The sequence below is a fragment of the Dromiciops gliroides genome, chromosome 5, assembly GCF_019393635.1.
Source record: "Dromiciops gliroides isolate mDroGli1 chromosome 5, mDroGli1.pri, whole genome shotgun sequence".
Classification (NCBI taxonomy): domain Eukaryota; kingdom Metazoa; phylum Chordata; class Mammalia; order Microbiotheria; family Microbiotheriidae; genus Dromiciops; species Dromiciops gliroides.
Window position 1 is genome coordinate 212081226 of NC_057865.1, and position 23255 is coordinate 212104480.

Sequence of the window (23255 nt, forward strand, 5' to 3'; positions counted from 1 at the left end):
TTAAAAAAAATTAGCACCATTATTCTTCTGGTGATGATATGGGTAGAAATATGGTCTTTGAATACTCAAAAATATCAGTCATTCAAAGGTCAAATATTAGATTAAATAAGCTTTAACTTTTTATAATGATAAAATATATATGAAAAACAACACAAAATATATCATATATAATTTTAAAAAGCATTCCAATCATTTTGCAAGGTAAAACAAGCATATAACAAGCTCATGTAGGATGTCCATACCCTTCTAACATTAAGAGACTTAGTAGAAGAGCCCCAGTATATTGGTATACCCCAATGGAGAATTTATAGGAAAACATGTTACACAGAATGAGAAAGCCTAGAGGGGTTGTTACCTGCACCATTGGAGGAAGTATTTACATTATTAAAATAACAGATCATTAAAATAAATAATAACCTAGAATAGCAGTTTTAAGAAGATATTTCCACTGTCAAGAAAAGTAGAATAAAAAAGACAATGAGGTCTGCAATATTCAATTCCTAGTTTCAGCTGTTATTATCATAGTCCTTTGCACATAAAAGGTATTCAAAAAATGTTTGTTTATGAGTAAAAAAGTGACTTGATCAAATCCCTACAATTACTTGGAAAAAGTCAAGAATGCACTTCAAAACTAGTTAATGTACCTGTTTGGTTGTAGACGCCTGGCATAATAGATGAGGACTCCTTCAAATCATCCAGCTTAATTATATTTTAATTAACCCAGTTCCCAGATTTTGTCCAATTTTTTTCAGTAATGCAGAAAATGGTTAAGTTGTAGGTATCTTTCAACTACAGATAAATATAAGGCCATAAGCTATTTTGTGATTAAGTTCACAGAATTCAGATTTTATTATACCCACCAGTGTCAAGAGCAACATCTTGCAGCAGTCTAGTTATCTATTACTTATTATAACTAGATATACATATATATTTAGCCTTGATTTTAAAAAAACTTCCTCTAATAAACAGAAAAATAATTAGTATGTATTCAAAGGCAAAAATTGTGAAGTCTTTGAAATCAAATGATCATATTCTATTATAAAAGATCTTGCTTGATATTGTAAATCAGTTAACTGGTTTTTCTATTAATATGTCTTTGTTATCTATTTCAATCTCTCTGCTCTGTCTTCTGACCTACAACTAGGAGGTCACTATCACCTTTACAAATTTTAAGAATATTCACCCTCAATTATTTATTTTGGGTTTTAATTAAGTTTGTTTTAACATCAAGAAATCATGTCTTTCACATCATATTTTCAAAGTTTCCTTATCATCTCACTTTGTATTTTTCAAGGTCTGTGTTTTTATACACATAAATAATATAATATCATTCATATGGCAAGGACATTGGAGCGAGCTAATGTATTATTTTGCAAAATAATCATATTGGTTATAACTCAAATATTTTATAATCATGCTACTGTGCCATGTGAATTGAACTTCGTAACTAGAATATGCAAAAACAATGTTACAAATTCTTTATGCCAAGAAAAAATAAGCTCTTAAAAGATTCTTGAAGAAAAGCATACTTATTTGAATGCTTTATTCCAGTTTTTAAAGTTATGAATTAGTCACCTGACAATACAAGACAGATTAGTACTACAAAAGAAGTGCCATCAGGGAAACCAGATAAATTATTTATAATAAAGAGCACTGGGGACTTAAAAAAATCAACAACATATGATAATTTAATTCCAAAGTCTTCAAAATTGAAAAAAAAATATTTTTATATTCTTCTGGAGATGGGAACCTGAATAACCCTATATTATTAAAGGGATAGAAGGGCTGTGTTGCTTTGCTGGAAGTGAATTGGAAAATACTGGCCAAAATTCTGATTCTTAAGAGGAAAAAAAAACACATCTTTTATTACATTTGGATAAGCTCTCATTTTTTAGGAATTACTACTTAGCTGTGAGTAGTTGTCACTTGCTAGATGTTATTCACACTTCCTCCCTCTTAGCTAGCTTAAGTATATTAACTTCAGCTTGTGTGATGGGCTGGAACACTTTGTTCTAATCCAAGGGCCATAAGTCATTAAATCTCAAATTCTCCTCAGGGGATGTCTTAAAGGATATGGATGATTGTTCTCCTTTATCTAAAATCAATTAAAGCTCCCGCTAACACCTATCATAGTATTACTGATAATAAATCTGGTGACAAATATGAATTCTTCAGTATTGCTATTCTGGGATTTTAACTGTTACATTACAATCATGGTAAACTGGAGAAAAAGTACTCTCTTTTATTTATTTACCAGTAGAGTTTCAAAGAGTTTTAAATTGATGCTTCTAATGTGACTCAAACATAGTGGGAACTTAGTAAATATTTGTTGAAAGAAGAATTAGAGAAAACAGAATTTTTTAAAGGTTAAAAGTAAGAAAATTAAAAATAGAATTGGGCATAGTGATCTCTCAACAAAAACTTGCTGCTATTGAGTAGCGGAGGCATGTGTGTCTGTTTGTTTTTGAAAATTCTGTGTCTGATTAACTGAAAACGAGAAAATGACCAAGAATCTGGAGCTTGTAAGGGAAAGAGTTGTCCTTGGTGAGTGAAAGAATTTAATGATATTTGAAACTAACAAGGTCTGGTAAAGGTCTGTCTCTTCACTATCAAGTCTTCAGCCCTCTCCTCCTCCCCTTCACCAGCCACCTTACACCCTGGAGAAACTTTGACCTAGGGACCCTCACTCTCCTGCTGGTTCCTGCTTTTCTTAAAACACTAATTCAGGAAAAGCCCAGACTAGATTTTTTCATTCCTGACCCCATTTCTCCTATTTTTTTCTCCGTCCTCCCCACCTGCCCTCACTATTTCTAGAACTATGAACATCAAATCAGCTTGACCACTGTTGCTAAATGATGTCTGTCTGTCTACTCTACCGCCACAATCAACATCTCTATAATTTTCTGGTTCAAAGTATTCCTATCTGGCCACCACTCCCCTTTATATATTTTCTCCCCCATGAAAATTTAATGTCATTGAGGGCAAAGATCATTTTTTTTTTTTTTGTATTTGCATCCTTGGAACTTAGCACAGAGTAAGCACTTAATAAATACTCATTTGTTTCATTCATTCATTCATTCATTCTTTCATCATAAAAGCAAGGTTTTTACTTTTTTTTTGAGGCTTGGACTCCCTATACTGACCAGGACAAAAATGTAGGGACCAATCATGGGCCTTATCTTGCTACTGATTAGCATGGAAGCTTTGACCTGCTCCATTTCTTTTTTTCTTTTTTTTTTTTTTTACATATAAGGTATTTTATTTTTTCCGTTACATGTAAAGATAGTTCTCAACTTTTGTTTATACAAGCTTTACAATTTCAGATTTTTCTCCCTCCCTTCCCTCCCTCCCCCCTCCCCTAGACTGCAGGTAATCTAATATAGGTTATATCTATATATCTATATACATATACATATATCTATATACATATACATATATATATACACACACACACATATATATACACATAATAACATTAATCCTATTTCTGCATTAATCCTGTTACAAGAGAAAAAATCAGAGCAGTGATGCAAAACCTCAAAATAGAAAAAAAAAAAAACAACAGCACCCAAAACAAAAGAAATAGTATGGTTCAATCAGCATCTATACTCCACAGTTCTTTTTTTTTTTTCTTGGATTTGGAGATCCTCTTCTATCATGAGTTCCCTGGAACTCTTCTGTACCATTGCATTGGTGAGAAGAATATAGTCCATCACAGTATTGACTTGCTCCATTTCTGACCCGGTCTGGTTCATCCCTCCTTAGGAAACTCAGTTCTTTTCCATCTCCACACCCACCACCACATGATGCCAGACATTTAAGACACCCAATCAGCTCTGATCCTGGTGCAAGTCAGAACTCCTGAGCTCAAGAGTTCTGCCAGCCTTAACTTTCTCAATAGTAGGGATTACAGTTATGTGCCACTATGCCCAGTAAAAGCAATGTTTTTATAAAAAAAAAAGTCTTATTATTATTAATTCCTGGGAGGGGGGGGGGACACAAAACCAAAATGGCAGAGAGAAGCCATAAAGTTGCCTGAGCAACCATTTTCCTCAAAAACAACATTAAATCAAGTCTCTAAATGGCTTCTGGAACCATGGAACTTATAAAAAGACAGAGAGACAAAATCTTTTAACTTGAGATTAATTAGAAGACTTTAGGAAAGGTCTGTCCCACCTGGGTGAAAGGGGAAGGCGGCTCAGCACAGCTCAGGGCAGCACAGGTTGGAACAGAGCAACATGGCACAGCTCTAAGATGCATGCCACAGAGGGGGTCTGGACAGGTCAGCAGGAGGCTCCTGGCCACAGCATAAATAAGTCACTGAGGTCCCTTTGTCCTGGGTCAGAAACCTGGTGGCACAACAGGCTATTTGTGAGACTCGCCATCCCCAGATGGGAGGGCAAACTGCCAGCTAGAGAACCATCCACAGGACAGGTGCAACATAGCCAAGCCATTCCAACACAGGGAGCAAGCACAGGGCGATGAGGAATCCAAATGCCACAGAGGCCTCAGAGCAGAATTCCAGTGACCTGGCCCCTATGACAAGAAGCTTGCAACAGTGACCCCTGTGCCTCAGAAGGAGACCTCAACTTTATAAGTTTAAAAATAGGCTACAATATGAGTAAGAAACAAAAAAGGACTCTTACCACTGACAACTTCTACAATAAAAGGGAAGACCAAAACATAAACTCAGATGAGAACAATATTGTCAAAATGCCTACATGTGAAGTTTCAAGTGGGAAGATGATCTGATCTCAAGACCAAAAAGCCTTCTTGGAAGAGCTCAAAAAAGCTTTTAAAAATCAAATGAGAGATGTAGAAGAAAAAATGGGAAAAGAAATGAGAGGTACACTGGAAAAAGAAGCACACAAATTGACTGAAGAAAACAATTCCTTAAAAAATACAACTGGCCAAATGGGGGAAAAATGGCCAAATGTTAAAGAAGGTGCAAAAGCTTACTAAAGAAAATAATGCATTAAAAATTAAAATTAGGCAGATGGAAGCTAATGACTCCATGAGACACCAAGAATCTGTCAAGAAGAATCAAAAGACTGAAAAAATAGAAGAAAATGTGAAATACCTCACTGGAAAGGCAACTGACCTGGAAAATAGATCCAGGACTGATAATATAATAATTACTGGACTACCTGAAAGCCATGATAAAAAAAAATGGATACTACATTTCAGGAAATTATCAAGGAGAACTGCCCCGATATTGTAGAATCAGAGGATAAAATCATCACTGAAAGAACCCACTGGTTACCTGAAAGAGACCCCAAAAGGAAAACTCCAAGGAATATTGTAGACAAATTCCAGAATTATCAGGTGAAGGAGAAAATACTATAAGCAGCCAGAAAGAAACAATTTTATTATCATGGAGCCAGTCAGGATTACACAGGACCTGGGAGCTTCAACATTAAAGGATCATAAGGCTTGGAATGTGATATACCAGACAGCAAAGGAGCTTGGATTACAACCAAGAATCAACTACCCAGTAAAACTGAGCATTATCTTTCAGGGGAAAAGATAGACATTCAATGAAATAGGGGACTTCCAAGGTTTCCTGAAGGAATGACCAGAAATGACCAGAAAATGTGATGTTCAAATAAAAAAAACTCAAGAGAAGTATAAAAAGGTAAACAGGGGCGGGGGGAAGTTATTCAATAAAACTGTTTACATCCCTATGAGGGAAAATAATACTTTTAACTCTTGAGATCTGTATCTCTATTAGGGTATTGTTATTAAATTGACTGTGATGTGATGATATAAGGAAACTTAAGGGGCAGAATAAAAGGAATATGGGGGAGGTGAAGGAAGGGGAGGTGGAATGGGGTTAATTACATCATATGAAGAGGCACAAAAAAGCCTATTACAATAGAATGAAAGAAGGGAGGGGTGAGCATTGTTTCAACCTTATTCTTATCAGATTTGGTTCAAAGAGGGAATAAATAACATACACCAGTTTGTATAAAGAAACTTAGCGGGGGCAGCTAGGTGGCACAGTGGATAAAGCACTGGCCTTGGATTCAGAAGGACCTGAGTTCAAATCCAGCCTCAGACACTTGACACTTACTAGCTGTGTGACCCTGGGCAAGTCACTTAACCCTCATTGCCCTGCAAAAAAAAAAAAAAAAGAAACTTATCTGGGGGATGAGCCAAGATGGTAGATGAAAAACATTAAATACACAGAACTCCTGACACACAATTACCCCCAAAACAGCAATAAAAGAACCCCTGGAGCAGCAAAAATCCACAAAAAAAAAAGGCTGAGATTATTTTCCAGTCAAAGACAGATTAAATGGGGCTGTGCTGGGCTGCTCACAGAGTCTAATCCCACGATCTCACTGACATAGATCTCAGGCACGCTGTGCCAGAGGAACTTAACACTGTGCCTCCGAATCAGCTGCAGCACCAGTGTCTTCTGGAACTAAGCTTACAGTCGGGTGTGAGAGCTAAACAGCTGGCCAGGGGGAAAAGTACAGGGGTGTCTGCAGGACCTAAGGAGGAATTCGGCTATCCTACACTAGTAGAGAACAAGGAAGAAATCTTGAGCAGCCGGAGGCCCAGGTACCTGAAAACCATGACAAAAATAAGAGTTTAGACAGCATCTTCCAAGAGATTGTCAGGGAAAATTTCCCTGATATTCTAGAAGCAGAAGGCAAAATAGAAACTGAAAGAATTCCTTGATAACCTCATGAAAGAATTCCCAAAAGGAAAACCTCCAGGAATATTATAGCCAAATTACAGAGCTCCCAGGTCAAGGAGAAAATATTGTAAGTAGCTAGATAAAAGGAATTCAAATACTGTGGTGCTACAATAAGGATAAAACAAGATCTTGCAGCATCTACATTAAAGGACTAGAGGGCAAAGGAACTGGGACCACAGCCAAGAATCATGTACTCAGCAAAACTGAGTATAAACTTTCAGAGGAACAAAATGGGACTTCAATGAAAAAGAAGAATTTCAGGCATTTGTGATGAAAAGACCTGAACTGAATAGAAAATCTGACTTTGAAATACAAGATCCTTGAGAAGTATAAAAAGGTAAAGAGGAAAAAGAAATCATGAGGGATATTAAAAGATTAAACTGTTTACATTCTTACATGGGAAGATAATACTTCTAACTCATAAGAACTTTCTCAGTATTAGGGTAGCTGAAAGGAATACACTTAGAGGACACAGGTCTGAACTGAATATGAAGGGATGATATCTGTAAAGCATTTACTTTTTGTTTATTCTTATTCTTTGTTGGACAAGTAGGGTGGGGTATCTTATTTCTGGGGCTGGATTTGGGCTTGGGTCCTCATGGGTCTAGGCCTGGTGCTTTGTTCACTATGCCACCTAGCTAACTCATGATGATATCTTTAAAATAGGGTTGAGGGTTAGGAGGAATTGGAGGAGGAAGGGGAGAGGTGGACTGGGAGAGGTAGCTCACATAAACAAGAAAAAAGCTTATGGAGGGGAGGAGAAGAGGGGGAAGGAGTGGTGGAGTGAGTGAACCTTATTATCATCAGAATTGGCTCAAAGAGGGAATACCATATATACTCAAGTGGGTATAGTAATATATTTTTGCCCTGAGGGAAAGTGGGAGGGGTAGGAGATAAGGCAGCAGGGGAGAAGAGGGGAAGGAGGGAAGGGCAAGGTAAAGATGTTCTGTATAACTACACATGTATGACTTACATTGAATTGCTTGATTTCATAGGGAGGGTTGAGGAGGGAGGGAGGAAGAAAAATTTAGAACACAGAATTAGCTCAAAGACCTTAATTTCATCAGAGTGGACTCAAGGAAGGAATAACATACACACCCAATTGAGAGAAGTAATCTATTTAACCCTACAGGAAAGTAGGAGGGGAAGAGGATAAGAAGGGAAGGGTGAAGGAAGGGAGTGCAGAGCAGGGGAGGGGTCAGTCAGAAGTAAAACACATTTGAGGAGGAATACGGTAAAAGAAAGAAAACAGAGTAAATATCATGGGAAGGGAATAAGATGGAGGGAAATAGTTATGATGATTGACTATAATGGCAAAACTGATGGTACCTACTCTGCTGGGCTATTGTGAAGAAAATTCTTTGTCAATTTTAAAGTACTATATAAAAGTTATGGATGAACAGGATGCTATCAGAAAAACCTGGAAAGACCTACATGAACTGAAACAGAGTGAAATGTAATGTATACAAAATAACAGAAATAGTGTAAGATGATCTGCTGGGAAGCACGTGGTTATCATCAGGAAGGCAATGATCCAATATACCTCTGAAGGCCTTATGAAAATTGCAATCCATCTACAGAGAAAGAACTGATGGTATCTGAAAAGAGATTGAAGCATTTTTTTTGACATTTCCTTAATCTGAAGTTTTGTTTTTATCTGTTTTCTCTTACAACCTAGCTAATGTAGAGATGTTTTCCATGACTATACATGAGTATGTATAACTTATATTGAATTACTTGAGTTCTTGCGGGTGGGGGGTGGGAAGGGAGGAAGAGAAGTTGGAACACAAAGTTTTAAAAAGTTGATGTCAAAATTTGTTTTTTCATGTAATTTGGAAAATACAATTCTAAACAGACAAAAAAGAAACTTAGCTTACTCTTTAAGGAATTAAAAGAGTAAGAGGAAAAGGGTAGTACTGATAGAAAGGAGGGCAGAAGAAGAGGAGGAAGGAGGAAAGAAAAGGAAGGGGGGCTGATAAAAGGGAGATCAGGAGGCAGGGTTCAGAAGCAAAACATTGGTGAGGAGGAGTAGGGTAAAAGGAAAAAAATAGATTACAAACAAAGGGGAAAAGAGGATGGAGGGAAGTAAACATTAATCTTAACTGTGAATGTGAATGGGATGAACTCTCCTAATAGTAGAGGGGATTAAAAAATCATAATCCTACAACATGTTGTTTACAAGAAATACATTTGAAGCAGACAGATACACACAAAGTAAAGGGACAAAGTTGTAGGAGAATATATCATGCTTCAGCTGAAGTAAAGAAAGCAGGGGTACCAATCCTTATCTCAGACAAAACAAAAGCAGAAATAGATCTAATTGAAAGAGATAAGGAAGGAAACTACATCTTGCTAAAAGGTACCCTAGACAATGAAATAATATCAATGCTAAACATATATGTACCAAGTGGTATAGTGTCCAAATTCTTAGAGAAGTTAAATGAGTTACAAGAGGAAACACATAGCAAAATTATTATTAATTCCTCCTCTATCTCTGATGTGACAAATATTACAGTGGAACAGATTTCCCAAAGGGCAGATGGATGGCACAGTGAATAGAGTGCTGGGCCTGCAATCAGGATGACTCCTCTTCCTGAGCTCAAATCTTGCTTCAGATACTTACTAGCTTTGTCACCCTGGGGAAATCACTCAACCCCGTATGCTTCAGTTTCCTCACATGTAAAATTATCTGGAGAAGGTAATGGTAGAGCATTTTAGAATCTTTGCCAAGAAAACCTCAAATGGAGTCACAAAAATTTGGACACAATTGAAAAATATGACTGAAACACAAAAAGATTTCCCAACCTTCATAAAAAACTAAAGGAATATTATAAAATTATATTTTAAAATTACACCCTTCCCTCCCAGTTAGAATATAAGCTCATTGCTAGACTAATTTAGTACAGACTATTAAGTAGAGACTTAATAGCCCTTCATCATCTCTCACTAAGATTACTGTAATAACTTTCTAATAGTTCTTCCTGCTCCAAATTTCTTACCACTACAGACTGTTCTATAAACTGCTACCAAAATGATTTTCCTGAAGTAGAAACCAGATGCCATATTACTCTCCTATTCTATATAGTCCTAAAGCTTACAGTTCCCTCCAGGATGACTTTCACAACCCAGCCCTAACCTATTTAATCTCATTTTATATTACTCCTCCTCCCACACTCAGCCAAACAGCCAAACTAACCTTCTCATAATGGTGGGGGAATCAGAATACTGATTCCCATTTCCATTTCTAGACCCTCTAACTAAAACCTTTTCTTCCTTAAACCCTAAAATCTTCTTTATCTTCATCCTGATCTACATATCCTCCAACCCCCAGTTCTTTTTAGACCATCATCTTTGCATTGTAAATATTCTCTTCCCTCTCTAAACCCCTTGGTAAGCCAACTCAACTCTACATTATCCTTTACCCGTGCTACCCTTGCTCCCTTATTTTATTACTAATCAAGATTTGCCAAACCTCAACCTTTGATTACTTCCACCATCTACTTCTATTTTTCCTATGGACTTTTCTGAACTATGCTAGAGGAAATCACAAAACCTAGACCCACTACAAATTCATGTCATCTATTTTTAACTGGGCCCTCACTGATACCAGGTAAACATTCTATTCCCCTCTAATTGATTCACTATCCCCCTCTTTGCAATGACTGTTCCAAACCCTCTTTTCTCTCCTCAAGCCTTTCATGGCATTTATTCCTATTCTTTCAGCAAAGTTATTCAGCTGATATTTCACCAAAAAAGCAAGGCCATTTCTGAAAGTTCCCCATTCTTCCATCCTCCTTAGCTCACAACATTCAGGCATCTCTTTCCATTAGCTCCTCCATCACACTAATCTTAGAGGAAGAGGTAGACTTTTTTTCTATTAAGGCAAACATATCTACAAGAACTGTTGATCCCATGCCTTCCTTCTGCATATTGACCCCACTGCTTGTCTTCAATCTCTTAATACCAACTGGCTCTTTACTCCCTGTGTACATACACGCTCATGTTTCTCCTCTTCTCCCACCATATTCCTCAAAAAAACTCTCACTTGACTTATCTCTACCACTATCATCCCATATCTCTCTTATCCTTCATGGCTAAGAAAGCAGTCTATAATCTGACTTCAAGTTAAAATGAAACTGATATCTACAAAGTTACAAATGATTTTCTGACTGCCAAATTTTCTCAGTCCCAATCTTTGACCTCTCTGCAATGTGTGACACTTCAAATTTCCCTATTGCCATCAAGGATACAACCAAAACATCCCAGGAAACTAGGTTTGAAACTGAGTAGTTTCAACTTTTTACTTTTTCCACTCACATAGCCACAACTCAGTTCAGGCCCTCCTCACTTTTTTTTTTTTTTTTTTTTAGTGAGGCAATTGGGGTTAAGTGACTTGCCCAGGGTCACACAGCTAGTAAGTGTTAAGTGTCTGAGGCCGGGTTTGAACTCAGGTCCTCCTGACTCCAGGGCTGGTGCTCTATCCACTGCACCACCTAGCTGCCCCCCCTCCTCACTTTTTGTGCTTGGACTACTGCAATATCCTTTCTTTCTTTCTTTCTTTTTTTTTTTTCTTTTGGTGAGGCAATTGGGGTTAAGTGACTTGCCCAGGGTCACACAGCTAGTAAGTATCAAGTGTCTGAGGCCAAATTTGAACTTAGGTACTCCTGACTCCAGGGCCCGTGCTCTATCCACTGTGCCACCTAGCTGCCCCACAATATCCTTTCTGTAAAAAAAAATAACAATAATGATAAAATAAAGGGTTTTTTTAGTCAACCAAAACCAGCCTTTTCTTCCTGCCCACACCCAAAATTGAGAATATAAGAAAAGCATATTACCTATTACTAACACATGGGCAAACAAAACAAATTTTTATATTAGTCATGTCTATATATATGTTAATGTGTGAATGTTTAACATATATGTAAAACCTATACATGTTTAAAATATAACTCATTATTGTTCTCCCTAAATTCTACTCCCTTCCAAATTTCCCTATTTCCATCAAGGGCATCACTAACATTTCAGTCACTTAGGCTTGCAACCCAAATGTCATTCTTAACTTTTCATTCAAATTTTCAAACAAATTACTGCATTGGCCATGTCCAAAAGTGTTTTTATTCTGGGGTTTGTTTTAATAGGTAATCACTGGGTTCTTTCTATTTCCACTTTGCTCTCTGTTTCTGGGGGAGCTTTCTTTTAAGAGTTCTTGAAATGTTGTGTCTATGTCCTTTTTTTTTTCCTGTCATGCCTTTTAGGTAGTCCAATGATTCTTAAAATTTTTTTCAATTTGTTTTCCAAGCTAGTTGTTCTTGCTATATGTGATACTTTGTATTTTCTTCTATTTCATCAATATTTTAACTTTGTTTTTATTATTTCTCATTGTCTCATTGGCTTCTGTTTGGTCCAATTAAATTATCAGAGAGTTTGTTGTTTGGACAAGATTTGTATGTCAAATGCCAAACTGTTAATTTGCTTTCTAAGTCTTCCTTCCATAGCTCTCATTTCTTTTCCAATTTTTCTTCAACTTCTCTTATTTTCATTACAAGTTGTTTTTTTTTAACTCACTCTTGCTTCATCTCTCCAGAAATTTTAGTTGAATTTGTGCCTAAGGCATGTTTTTCTCTGAGGATTTCCTTGTAGACATTTTAGAATCATTCTGTTCTTCTTGGTTTATGTCTTGAGTGTCCCTGTCACTGTAATAGCTTATTATTATGAGATTTGTTTCTTGTTTGCTCATTCTTTCATCCAATTTTTCAACTTAAGATTTTATGATAGAGCCAGGTTCTGCACACGTCTGCAGGAAATGTTTGGGCTGGTTCTGCTGCTGCTTTCTTGGGATACTGAATGTTGGGTTATTTTACTCTCTGAGTTACTGCTTAACCTGAGGATTTGCAAATTTTCAGGGCTCCCAAAATACTGTGATCTAGAGCAAAGTTTGTTCTTTGCCATTTCTGTCTGAGCTTCACAAATTTCTGATGTGTATTTGGTCTGAGTAACAGTCAACTGCTGCTAGACGCAGCCACTATCAGTCGGCCCTGGTTATTCCTCTGCAGGATTTAGATTGGACCAGAAGCTAAAACTGAGACCTTGTTGTTGCTACTAGGTTCCAAGACACTCTGCTGCTACTTGCTTCTGGACTTGCTCCTTGCTTGGCACACAAGTAAAGCCCTTGAGGTACACCACTTCTAGGCACACATCTCCTCAGTTTGCCTTAAGTTAGTGAACTGGGTAGTGGTTGACAAAGCTTCCAGTTGGCACCTATTTGTACTCCCTGTGTGGCAACCACGATGTCCTCATATGGTCTGGGACTGCCTCTTATCCTGGTACACAGCTTCTCCCCAGGGGGATAACTTAGTGTGGTGTGCTTCTGGCCAGACTACAGTCCAAATGTCTACAGACATCTCTGTCTCAAGGCCAGCCTGGAATGGAAAATGACTGACTGATTTTTTTTTTCTTGGATTTGTCCATGAGGATTCAGTTTGATACATTTTTTAGATCTGACTGGAGGAAGATTTTTTTGGGGGGCGGTGAGGTGGGGTGGGGATGGGGTATAGCTTGGTTATACTTTTTTCCTGCTACTCTGCCATCCTGGTTCTACCTCACTAATATTCTTCTAAATAGTCTTTCTACCCATCTTCTACTCAACTGTCAAGGTTATTTTCTTAAATGTAGGTTTGGCCATGTCATCCTCCCACACAATAAGCTCCCAGAAGCTTCCTATCACATTCAAGATTACATATAAACTCACTTTGGAATGTAAAGCTCTTCATTAACTGGCCCACTGCTATCTTTTGAGCTTTCTTTTAATTACTCCTCTCTGTGCACTCTACACTGGCCAACTTGTACTGGCCTACTTTCAGTTGCTTGAAAATACCCCTGCATCTCCTTGCCTTTTAAAAGCTTAAAAATTCTGTGACACTGACCAGCATGGTCAATTGGAAATTAATATAACAAATCTGTTGATTGCTGTGTTTTTATGCTGCTGCTGCTGCTGCTGCTGCTGCTGCTACCACCACCACCATCACCACCACCTGCTACTGCATGATGATTCTTGGTTCCACTCTTGTCTTTCTAGTTTTTAAAGAAACTGATTAAGTATTTTAAAAAATAGGTTACTTTAGATTTTTTATTAGTATTTTCTTTTTTATGTATAAAAGAAGGAAGATAAGTATTATGTGAGGAAATTCCACATGTCTACCTTTTAGTGTATTTGGGAGAGCTCACAATCTTATAAAAAAGATAATATTTAGGATAAAAAACAAAAAAAAGTAGAAACAAACATACCATTTAAAATTTTTCCTTCTGAGACTTTTTTGAAAGCCTGAAAAGAAGATTTGAGTTTGGAATGTTAGGCCAAATACAAACATGGAATGGGGTGTCCCTAGGGACAAGGATAGAAACTGGACTTATGATTGATATAGGGAAATTGAAGATAAAAAAAATCCCTCTTTCAATGTAGGTTGGCACTTTCTCTGGAGTTATGCAGAGCAGTAATAGGTTCAATAACTTAGCACACAGCAGACACTTAATGTTTACTGACTGATTGAATGATGGACTTTCCCAGGGTCTAGTATTAATTTGGCTTCAAGGTTAGTTCTCTATACATTATGCTATGCTGCTGGCAATAGATAGCTTTGATTTCTTCAGCGGAAAACTGCCTGTTCATATTCTTTGACCATTTCTCAATTGGGGAATGACTTGCATTCCTATAAATTTGATTTAGTTCCCTTTATATTTTAGAAATGAGACCTTTATCAGAAATACTGACTTTAAAAATTGTTTCTGAGCTTTTTGCCTCTCTTCTTATTTTGGATGCATTGCTTCTGTTTGTACAAAACCTTTTTAATTTAATGTAATCAAAATGATCTGTTTTGCATTTCATAATATTCTCTCTTGTAATTACACAACCTTTAAAACCAGACAATGGCTTAGTAGGATTGTTTGGACAGCTATTCAAATTTAAATATCAAAATTACTCTGTAATGTAAGGTAATATAACAACATTCTATCCCCAAACTGGAAATTTTGTATTTCTTATTGGGATATTATCTTCTGAATTTTTTTGAAAAGAAAGAAGTAAATTGATGCTTTCAAAATTTGTGAATTTTGAAAACAACTCTGAGGTACCACCTCACACTTATCAGAATGGCTAATATGAAAAAAAAGAAAAGAAAACTGTTGGATGTTGGAGGGGATGTAGGAAAACTGGGCTACTGATCCATTATTGGTGGAGTTATGAACTGATCCACCTATTATGGAAAGCAATTTGGAACTATGCTCAAAGGGCTATAAAACTGTGCATACCCTTTGATCCAGCAATACCACTGCTAGGCTTATATCCCAGAGACATCCTAAAAAGGGGAAAGGACCTATTTGTAAAAATAATATTCATAGCAGTTCTTTTTGTGGCGGCTAAGAATTGGAAATTAAAGAGATGCACATCAATTAGGGAATCACTAAACAAGCTGTGGTATATGATAGTAATGTAATAATATTGTGTTATAAGAAATGACATGCAAGTTAATTTCAGAACAATCTGGAAAGACTTACACGAACTGATGTATAGTGAAGAGAACAGAACCAAGAGAATGTTATACATGATAACAACAATATTGTTCAATGAAAAACTGTGAATGACTTGGCTATTCTCAGCAATACTATGATCCAAGACAATCCTAAAGGACTAAAGATGAAGCATGCCATCCACCTCCAGAGAAAGAACTGATATTGATTGAACACAGATTGAAGCATGCTATTTTCACTTTCTTTCCTTTTTTTTCTTTTATTCAAATCTTCTTATACAAAATAACTAATATGGAGATGTTTTACATAATTGAACATATATAACCTATATCTAATTACTCACTGCCTAGAAGAGAGGGCTAAAATTTAGAACTCAAAGCCTTAAATTTTGTGAAACAGTACTTCAGCAAACTCTTAGAATTCACACTGTCAACTTTAGAGGAAAAATATTTTAAATATCCACTTGAAAAACATCTTACCTCTGGCCAAAAAATAACATTCTAAAAATTTCTAATATATTTGTAAAAGAAACTCTAAGAATATTTTCTGGGACTTAAGATATTATTTAAAGCATCTAATCGACTTATATGATCAAATTCCTCAAGGGGAAAGTCATATTCACTTGCCTGAAAAAAGTGACTTTTGCAAGTATCAGAATATTATTAGTATACATTGGTGAACTTGTTGAGTTGCAAGTTATCTCTTCTAAGGGAGATTAATTTAATCTGCTATAAGTGAGTAGCTACCCTTTAAACAAAGGCATTTTAACCCCCATTTTATACTACCTCTTTGTGGAAGTCATATTTTTCTTTTGATGAGGAAGTAACACAAATTATATTGTTTCTTAACAATGTGATACATGGATGGATTAAAAAAAATCCATATTGTCTGCTATTCAGTTTACAATAAAATATGCAAATTGTTTTTTAAAATACAGATATTTAAAGATATTCCACCAAAAAGAATGATTCAATTTATCGCAAATTTAAATTCTTTCTTCATAGAGTTTATCTATGTCATTGTAGAAAGTATACATGATACCATTACTGTAGTACTGAGTTTAAAACAGTTTACTTAAACAAATCTTTTATAGTTAGATACAAATAAGTGTTTCTTGAGAACACACTATTTCACTATTTTTGGCTCAGATTTTCTAATCAAAAGGTTAAATGTTCTATCAAGAAATCAATTTGAGTAGAATTGCTTTTAAAGTGCTTTGAGGTAAGATGTACAATGGTTTACCCCACACAGAATGCTTTGTGGGTGGCTAATTTAGCTAGAGAGATTACTTAACTTTTTCCTTTATAAACATGTCCTCTGTTGTAGAAACTGAAGTTGTATGGATGAATATTTCCATTTGAAGCATATCTAATTCTACTCCTAGGTGAACTAACAAATATTGATGTGGTAACACAAGTTATCACTAGTTCTCTCCACTGTACTTGCAGTTCTATCAGTCACTAGCATAACAAAGTATGATGCCATACATTTTCCACTTATTAATTCTACTTAGCCACCAATTAGCTTTGGATACTGTTTGCCAAATATTCTTATAGGGGCAGTTTCTGAGTCAAAGAGCTTTTTTCCATAGATGAGAATCTAGATTAGAACATGACTTGATAATTAAATTCTTTTGGCATCTAACACTATTGTATTTTATTTGGGAAAGAGTATATTCCTTTTAAAAATAATCTTAACTATTGGTTAATACATATAAGGAAAATAACTTTACTATAAGGGAGAGAAAATTAAATTTTAGCATTTATTTGCCAAAAGTAATATAACTTATTCCATATAAAACTAAGTACCAAAAAAAGCGCCTTATTTTGAAGGCTTTAGTAGTTATGCAGATACTCAATTAGGCACGTTTTGAATCATATCTTGGATAGGGGAATATAGCAAGTGAATACCTGAAGAATGCTATCTGACATGAACAACACAAAGACAAGAGTTATGAGAATAGTGAAAAAATAAATTATAATAATTTGTTTTAGAAATGCTATATTTCAGAAAATAGGAGACTGTAAAAAAGCTGAATAAAATAAAGCTATTTTGCTGGGACTTCAATACTTCAGACACAAATAAAAGTTAAGTTTATGAGTAGGGTATTTAAATCATTCAATAATTAGTACTTAGTACAAATACATGATATACCACAGGCTCTTAATAAATATTTATTGACTTTGACAATTACCATTTTATTGGCTTTTAAAGAATTTATATTTGTAGACATGACACCTAGAATATATCATTATGAAAGAACAATAATCCTAGTAAAAGTTTTCTAGATTAGAGTAGCAGGTAGTTTAAATGTTCTTATTCTCATTTTCCAATATTCACATATTATTTGAATTCATTATGAAAATCTATTTTAAAAACTGATTATATTGGGGTAGGGCAAATCTAAATTTCCAGGCACAATTATCTATCATAGCACATTGCTTACTTACCCTCTTCTGTTCCTTAACATATTCCATCAATTCTTCTCTTGTTCTTCTCACAGCTTCTTCCACAGCCCTTTCACTTCTCTTCTGCTCCTCTGCCATTGCTGCCTTGAGTGTTTCCTGTGGGGAATCCATCCATTCATCATTCAATTATTAAGTTTCTACTATATTCTAGGTGCTAGGAATACAAATATAAAAATTCTTGCCCTCAAAGAGCTTCTAGTCTAATGAAGTGGACATGTACATGAATAAGAATGAATAGTACAAATGTACAATTTGTAAATGTATAAAAATTAGTAAATGTATATATGTACAAAATGTAAAACATACAAAAATATTAGAGATCATTTTTGGAGGGAGATACTAAGAGCTGGGAATAGAGTGCATAACAAAGGGGTTACATAGAAAGTGATGTGCAAACTGAGTCTTGAAGGAAAAAAAGAAGATTCTAAGAGATGCTGATGAGGATGGAGTATATCCTAGACATGATCGATAATCATGTGTAAGAAATATTAGGAAGCCCTATTTGAATGGACCATCAAGTACCGAATGAGGAGTAATGAATATCAAGACTAGAAAAGTATGTTGAGGCCAGATTTTGAAGGGCTTTAGATGCCAAACAGAATGGAAAAAAAGAGAAGTAGCATGTACTGACATTAAATTTCATATCTAGTGTTCATGTAATTTAAAAATCCACTTAGGGTTATAGAACTATACTTCTATCTTAAATGGCATCTTAGAGAAACTTAAGTCTATGAGACTTCAGTTTTCTAAATGTAGTACAAGAACTTTTTTTTGGTAAAGGAAGTCTCTCACAGATTCAAGTTTTTAAAAACTAGTCTTTCATTTGCTACTTCAGTGATCAATAGTTTTCATGTGCTTTGTACTGTCAACTTGTATGCATTCTTCCAAGGACAGCCAAATGTTGTAACAGTTATATTCACTCTATGGTTTGGTTGGTAAGATTTTAATCATTCTTATACTGTTAAGTACTGGTGTACATTTTTATGTTACGCTATATGATTTCACATGCCAAGAATATAGCAGTTCATTCTGGAAGAAGCTGAAAAATTCCAAATCCTGGGAAAGAATATAGCAAGGCACTGAAGATAAAATTTCTATAGGTAGAGGATGATCTCTAGGCACTAATTGCCTAGGACCCTGAAATTTGTAATTGTGCCTCAAAAAAGAGTATCCCTTGCCCAGGAAGAGATGGATTGTCTCGTGTCATTTGAACTAGACTACTTGGGGGTTATGCCATTTTGGGAAAATGGACGAGTCTGGGTCAAGGACAAAAAAGTGAGCACTTCAGCAGCAGCAGCAACAAAGGATGCCATGCATGAAGACTGACCAAAAGTATTTAAAGGCTAGGATTTGTTTAACATTCTACTTACAGAAAGACATAGTTGAGGAGTGACTAAACTGTTCCATTCATAAGAGACTTATTCATGGTGACTTATCACTGTTTGACATATGGCCAACAATGCTACTCCTAAGTGTTTGTTTTTGTTGTTGTTATTCCTATAAAGTTGCTTATTTGTTGTTAGGATAGTATTTTAACATTGGTTTTCTTTAGATAAATGCAAAGTGATTATAGCTGTTTTATTAACATATATCTTTCTTTGTATACATAGAGTACAAATGAGTGAAATAGCAAGGGTTACTTAAGTATATAGAATTTGCAAGTCAGGGACTATCATCTCTGGAAAAATTATAATATCTCTGGGGGGCTCAGGAATTAAATATATAATTTTGAAAAAAAAAGTATGCGTGTTTCATTTTTAAAAATTTTTTTCCCTCTGTGACAATTCCTTAATCTGAAGGTTGGTTTTTTTTTGTTTTGTTTTTTACTGTTTTCTCTCATAACCTAGCTAATGTGGGAATGTTTTCCATGACTACTACTCATGTATAACTTATTTTGAATTGCTTATGGGTGGGGGGTGGGAAGGGAGGGAGGAAGAGAAGTTGGAACACAAAGTTTTAAAAAATTGATGTTAAAATTTGTTTTTACATATATTTTGGAAAATAAAATTCCATTCAATACAAAAAAAAGAAAAGAAATGTGTTTTTTAAAGCTTTTTCATACTCTTCTTTTTCTTTTGTTGTTGTTGTTATTGTTGCTGCCTCCTGTATAATATTGCAGGCTGGTTTTTGAAGTGGCAGAGGAACTAGATACTAAATTGTTAACATTCATTGGATTATGGAGTTCCAGAAGAATATCTACTTCTACTTTATTTACTATACTAAAACCTTTGGCAGAACCAAGATGGTGGAGGAAAGGCAGTAACTTCACAGAATTCCTCACATGATCCCTCCAAATAACTTCAAATAATGACATAGACAATTCCTAGAGTAGCAGAACCCACAAAAGGATGGGATGAGATCATTTTCCAGCCAAAGATGGGTTAGAAGGTGGGCAGAAAAGGTCTGTTCTACCAGAGTAGAACCAGCCCCACAACTTCACCATGCAGATCTAGCCCCAGGCATGCTGTGCTAGAGGCAGCGGCAGCTACTTCTGGAACTCAGCTCATGGACCAGTGAGGGGGTCAAGTGGTTGGGTGGGGGGAGATAGCAGGGGTCTCTGCTGGTGCTGAGATGGAACTCTATTGTGTTGCCTGTACTCAGTACCAGGAAACAGTCTTGAATGGTGGCCCAGGTGGGGCAGAAGTGCAGGCATGCCTGAGCTTGCAACCACAGTGAACCAGATTTCTGTTCCCAGGTTAAAGAGCAAGCAGACCCGAGGTTACTTCCATACCAGAGCACAGGCCAGGTGAGTAGAGAACAAGCCTCTCCTTAAATCATACCACCTTGGACCCCCTGAAGCTTGGAACAGTGCATCCTAGAAGCAGTGTCCCACTTTAAGAAGAATTAAAAGTCAAGAAATAGGCTAGGAAAATGAACAGACAGAAACAATTCTCAGTACTACCTCATACCTACTGAATTGATAATAGGACAGCAGAAGAAAATGACAAATGTTGTGGGAGATATGGGGAAAATGAGACATTAGTACACTCTTGATAAAGTTGTAAACTGATTCAAACATTCTGTAGAGCAATTCTGAACTATGGCCAAAGGACTATAAAACCATACATATTCTTTGATTTAGCACAATACCATTACTAGGTTGGTACCCTAAAAGAGATTTTTTAAAAAGTTGAATTAAAAATTGAGGTGATGTCCATCACTTGGGGAAAGGCTGAACAAATTATTGGGATGAGTTGTTGTGCTGTAAGAAATGATGAGCAGGATGCTATCAGAAGGACTTATTAAAAATGCAGTCCATCTATAGAGGAAAAACTGATGGTATCTGAATACAGATTGAAGTATAAATTTTTTGTTCTAATGTGAAAATGTTTTTTGCATGACTGCACATGTATAACTTATATTGAATTGTCTGAGTTCTTTAGGAGGCATGGGGAGGGAGGGAGGAAGAGAATTTGGAAAACAAAGTTTTAAAAAAATTGATTTGAAAATTTGTTTTTACATGTAACTTGGGAAAAATCCTAAATAACTAAAAAGTTATAAAAATTTTTTAAAAGCCCTTTGACTGTATGGATTACAATACAATATGGCAAATTCTTAAAAAGAAATAGAGAGCAAAGCTATACTAGTGGGGGACCTTAACCTTCCCCTCTCAGAACTAGATAAATCTAACCACAAAATAAATAAGGAAGAGGTTAAGAACATGAATAGAACTTTTGAAGAGTTAGATATGATAGACATCTGGAGAAAAGTGAGTAAGGATAGAAAGGAATATACCTTTTTCTCAGTGGTACATGGCACCTATACAACAGCTGTGGCATAAAAACCTCACAGTCAAAGGCAGAAACAGAAAATGCATCCTTTTCATATCATGATGCAATAAAAATTACATGTAATTAAAGGGTCATGGAAAGATAGAACAAATATTAATTAGAAACTAAATTATGTCATCCTAAAAAATGAATGGGTCAAACAACAAATCATAGAAACAATCAATACTTTAATCAAAGAGAAAGATAACATGAGACAATATACCAAAACTTATGTGATTCAGTCAAAGCAGTTTGATGGAGAAATGTTTATCTCTAAATGCTTACATGGGGGAGCCAAGATAGTGGAGGAGAGGCTGTGAATCCCACAAGCTTCAGATAAACCCGTCCACTCACACCCAAATAATGCAGTAAAAAATCAAAACCCAGAACAGCCTAATGCACATAAGAACAGAGTGAGACTATTTCACCGCAAAAGAGGTCAATTCAGATCACCTACTGATCAGGCTGAACAACTCAGCATGCAGTCCACACCCAGCCAGCAACTTCTGAGGCTCTGATCACGGACTGGTGAGGGGGTTCGGCAGTAGGCTGGGGTGAAGTAGAGGCAGTATCTATTGGAGTTGGGGCAAAGTGCCCTGGGTCTGAACCAGTGGGCTGAATAGAGTGGTGGTGGCCCATTGGGGGAGGGGCAAAAGCACTCCAAGCTTCCAACCATGGAGAATCAGAGTTCAATCAGACTTCTGTTTCCGAGTCAAAGAGAAAGCGGCCGTGATTACTCACAAGCCAGGCAGGCTGAGAAGAAGCCCAATCATCCCCTGAGCCATGCTGTAGCACAAACAGTGTGTCCTGGAATCAGTGCTACACTTTAAGAAGGAGTAAAGAGCCAAGAAATAGCAAGCCAGGATGAGTAGGAAGAGAAAGCAGAAGATCATCGAAAACTTATTTGGGGGAAAGGTAGACCACAATACAACCTCAGAAGAAGATAATAACAGGGTCAAAGCTCCAACATCCAAAGCTTCCAAGAAAAATATGAACTGGTCTCAGGCCATGGAAGCTCTCAAAAGGGACTTTGAAAAGAAAGTAGGAGAGATAGAAGGAAGATGTAGAGAAAGAGAGGAAGGAATGGAAAGAGAAATGAGAGTGACACAGGAGAGTCATGAGAAAAAAGTCAACAGTTTGAAAAGCCAAATGGAAAAGGAGATTAAAAAACTGTCTGGTGAAAATAATTGCCTAAGAATTAGGATTGAACAAATGGAAGCTAGTGACTTTATGAGAAACCAAGACACAGTAAAGCAAATCCAATTGAATGAAAAAATAGAGGGCAATGTGAAATATCTCCTTGACAAAACAGCTGACCTGGAAAATAAATCTAGGAGAGAGAATTTGAAAATCATTGGACTACCTGAAAACCATGACCAAAACAAGAGCTTAGACACCATCCTCCAAGAAATTATGAGGGAAAATTGCCCTGATATTCTAGAAGCAGAAGCAAAAATAGAAACTGAAAGAATCCACCGATCACCTCCTGAAAGAAATCCCAAAAGGGAAACCTCCAGGAATATTATGGCCAAATTCCAGAACACCCAGGTCAAGGAAAAAAATATTGCAAGCAGCTAGAAAAAAGGAATTCAAATACTGTGGAGCTCCAATAAGGATAAAGCAAGATCTAGCAGCTTCTACATTAAAGGACGGGAGGGCATGGAATATGATATTCCAGAGGGCAAAGGAACTGGGACTACAACCAAAAATCACGTACCCAGCAAAACTATGCATCATCTTTCAGAGGAAAAGATAGAATTTCAATGAGAAAGAAGACTTTCAGGCATT

General features: G+C 36.2%; 1 protein-coding gene across 3 annotated transcripts in view; it reads right to left on the reverse strand.

Annotated features, from left to right (window-relative positions):
• The window catches only part of CCDC91 (coiled-coil domain containing 91), a 427400-nt gene that overhangs the window by 83211 nt on the left and 320934 nt on the right, over positions 1 to 23255 (reverse strand). For all 3 annotated transcript variants that reach the window (XM_043966436.1, XM_043966437.1, XM_043966438.1), the window contains exon 12: positions 17680 to 17793. In XM_043966436.1, coding sequence (XP_043822371.1) covers positions 17680 to 17793 — 114 coding nt within the window. The remainder of the gene's footprint in view (positions 1 to 17679; positions 17794 to 23255) is intronic.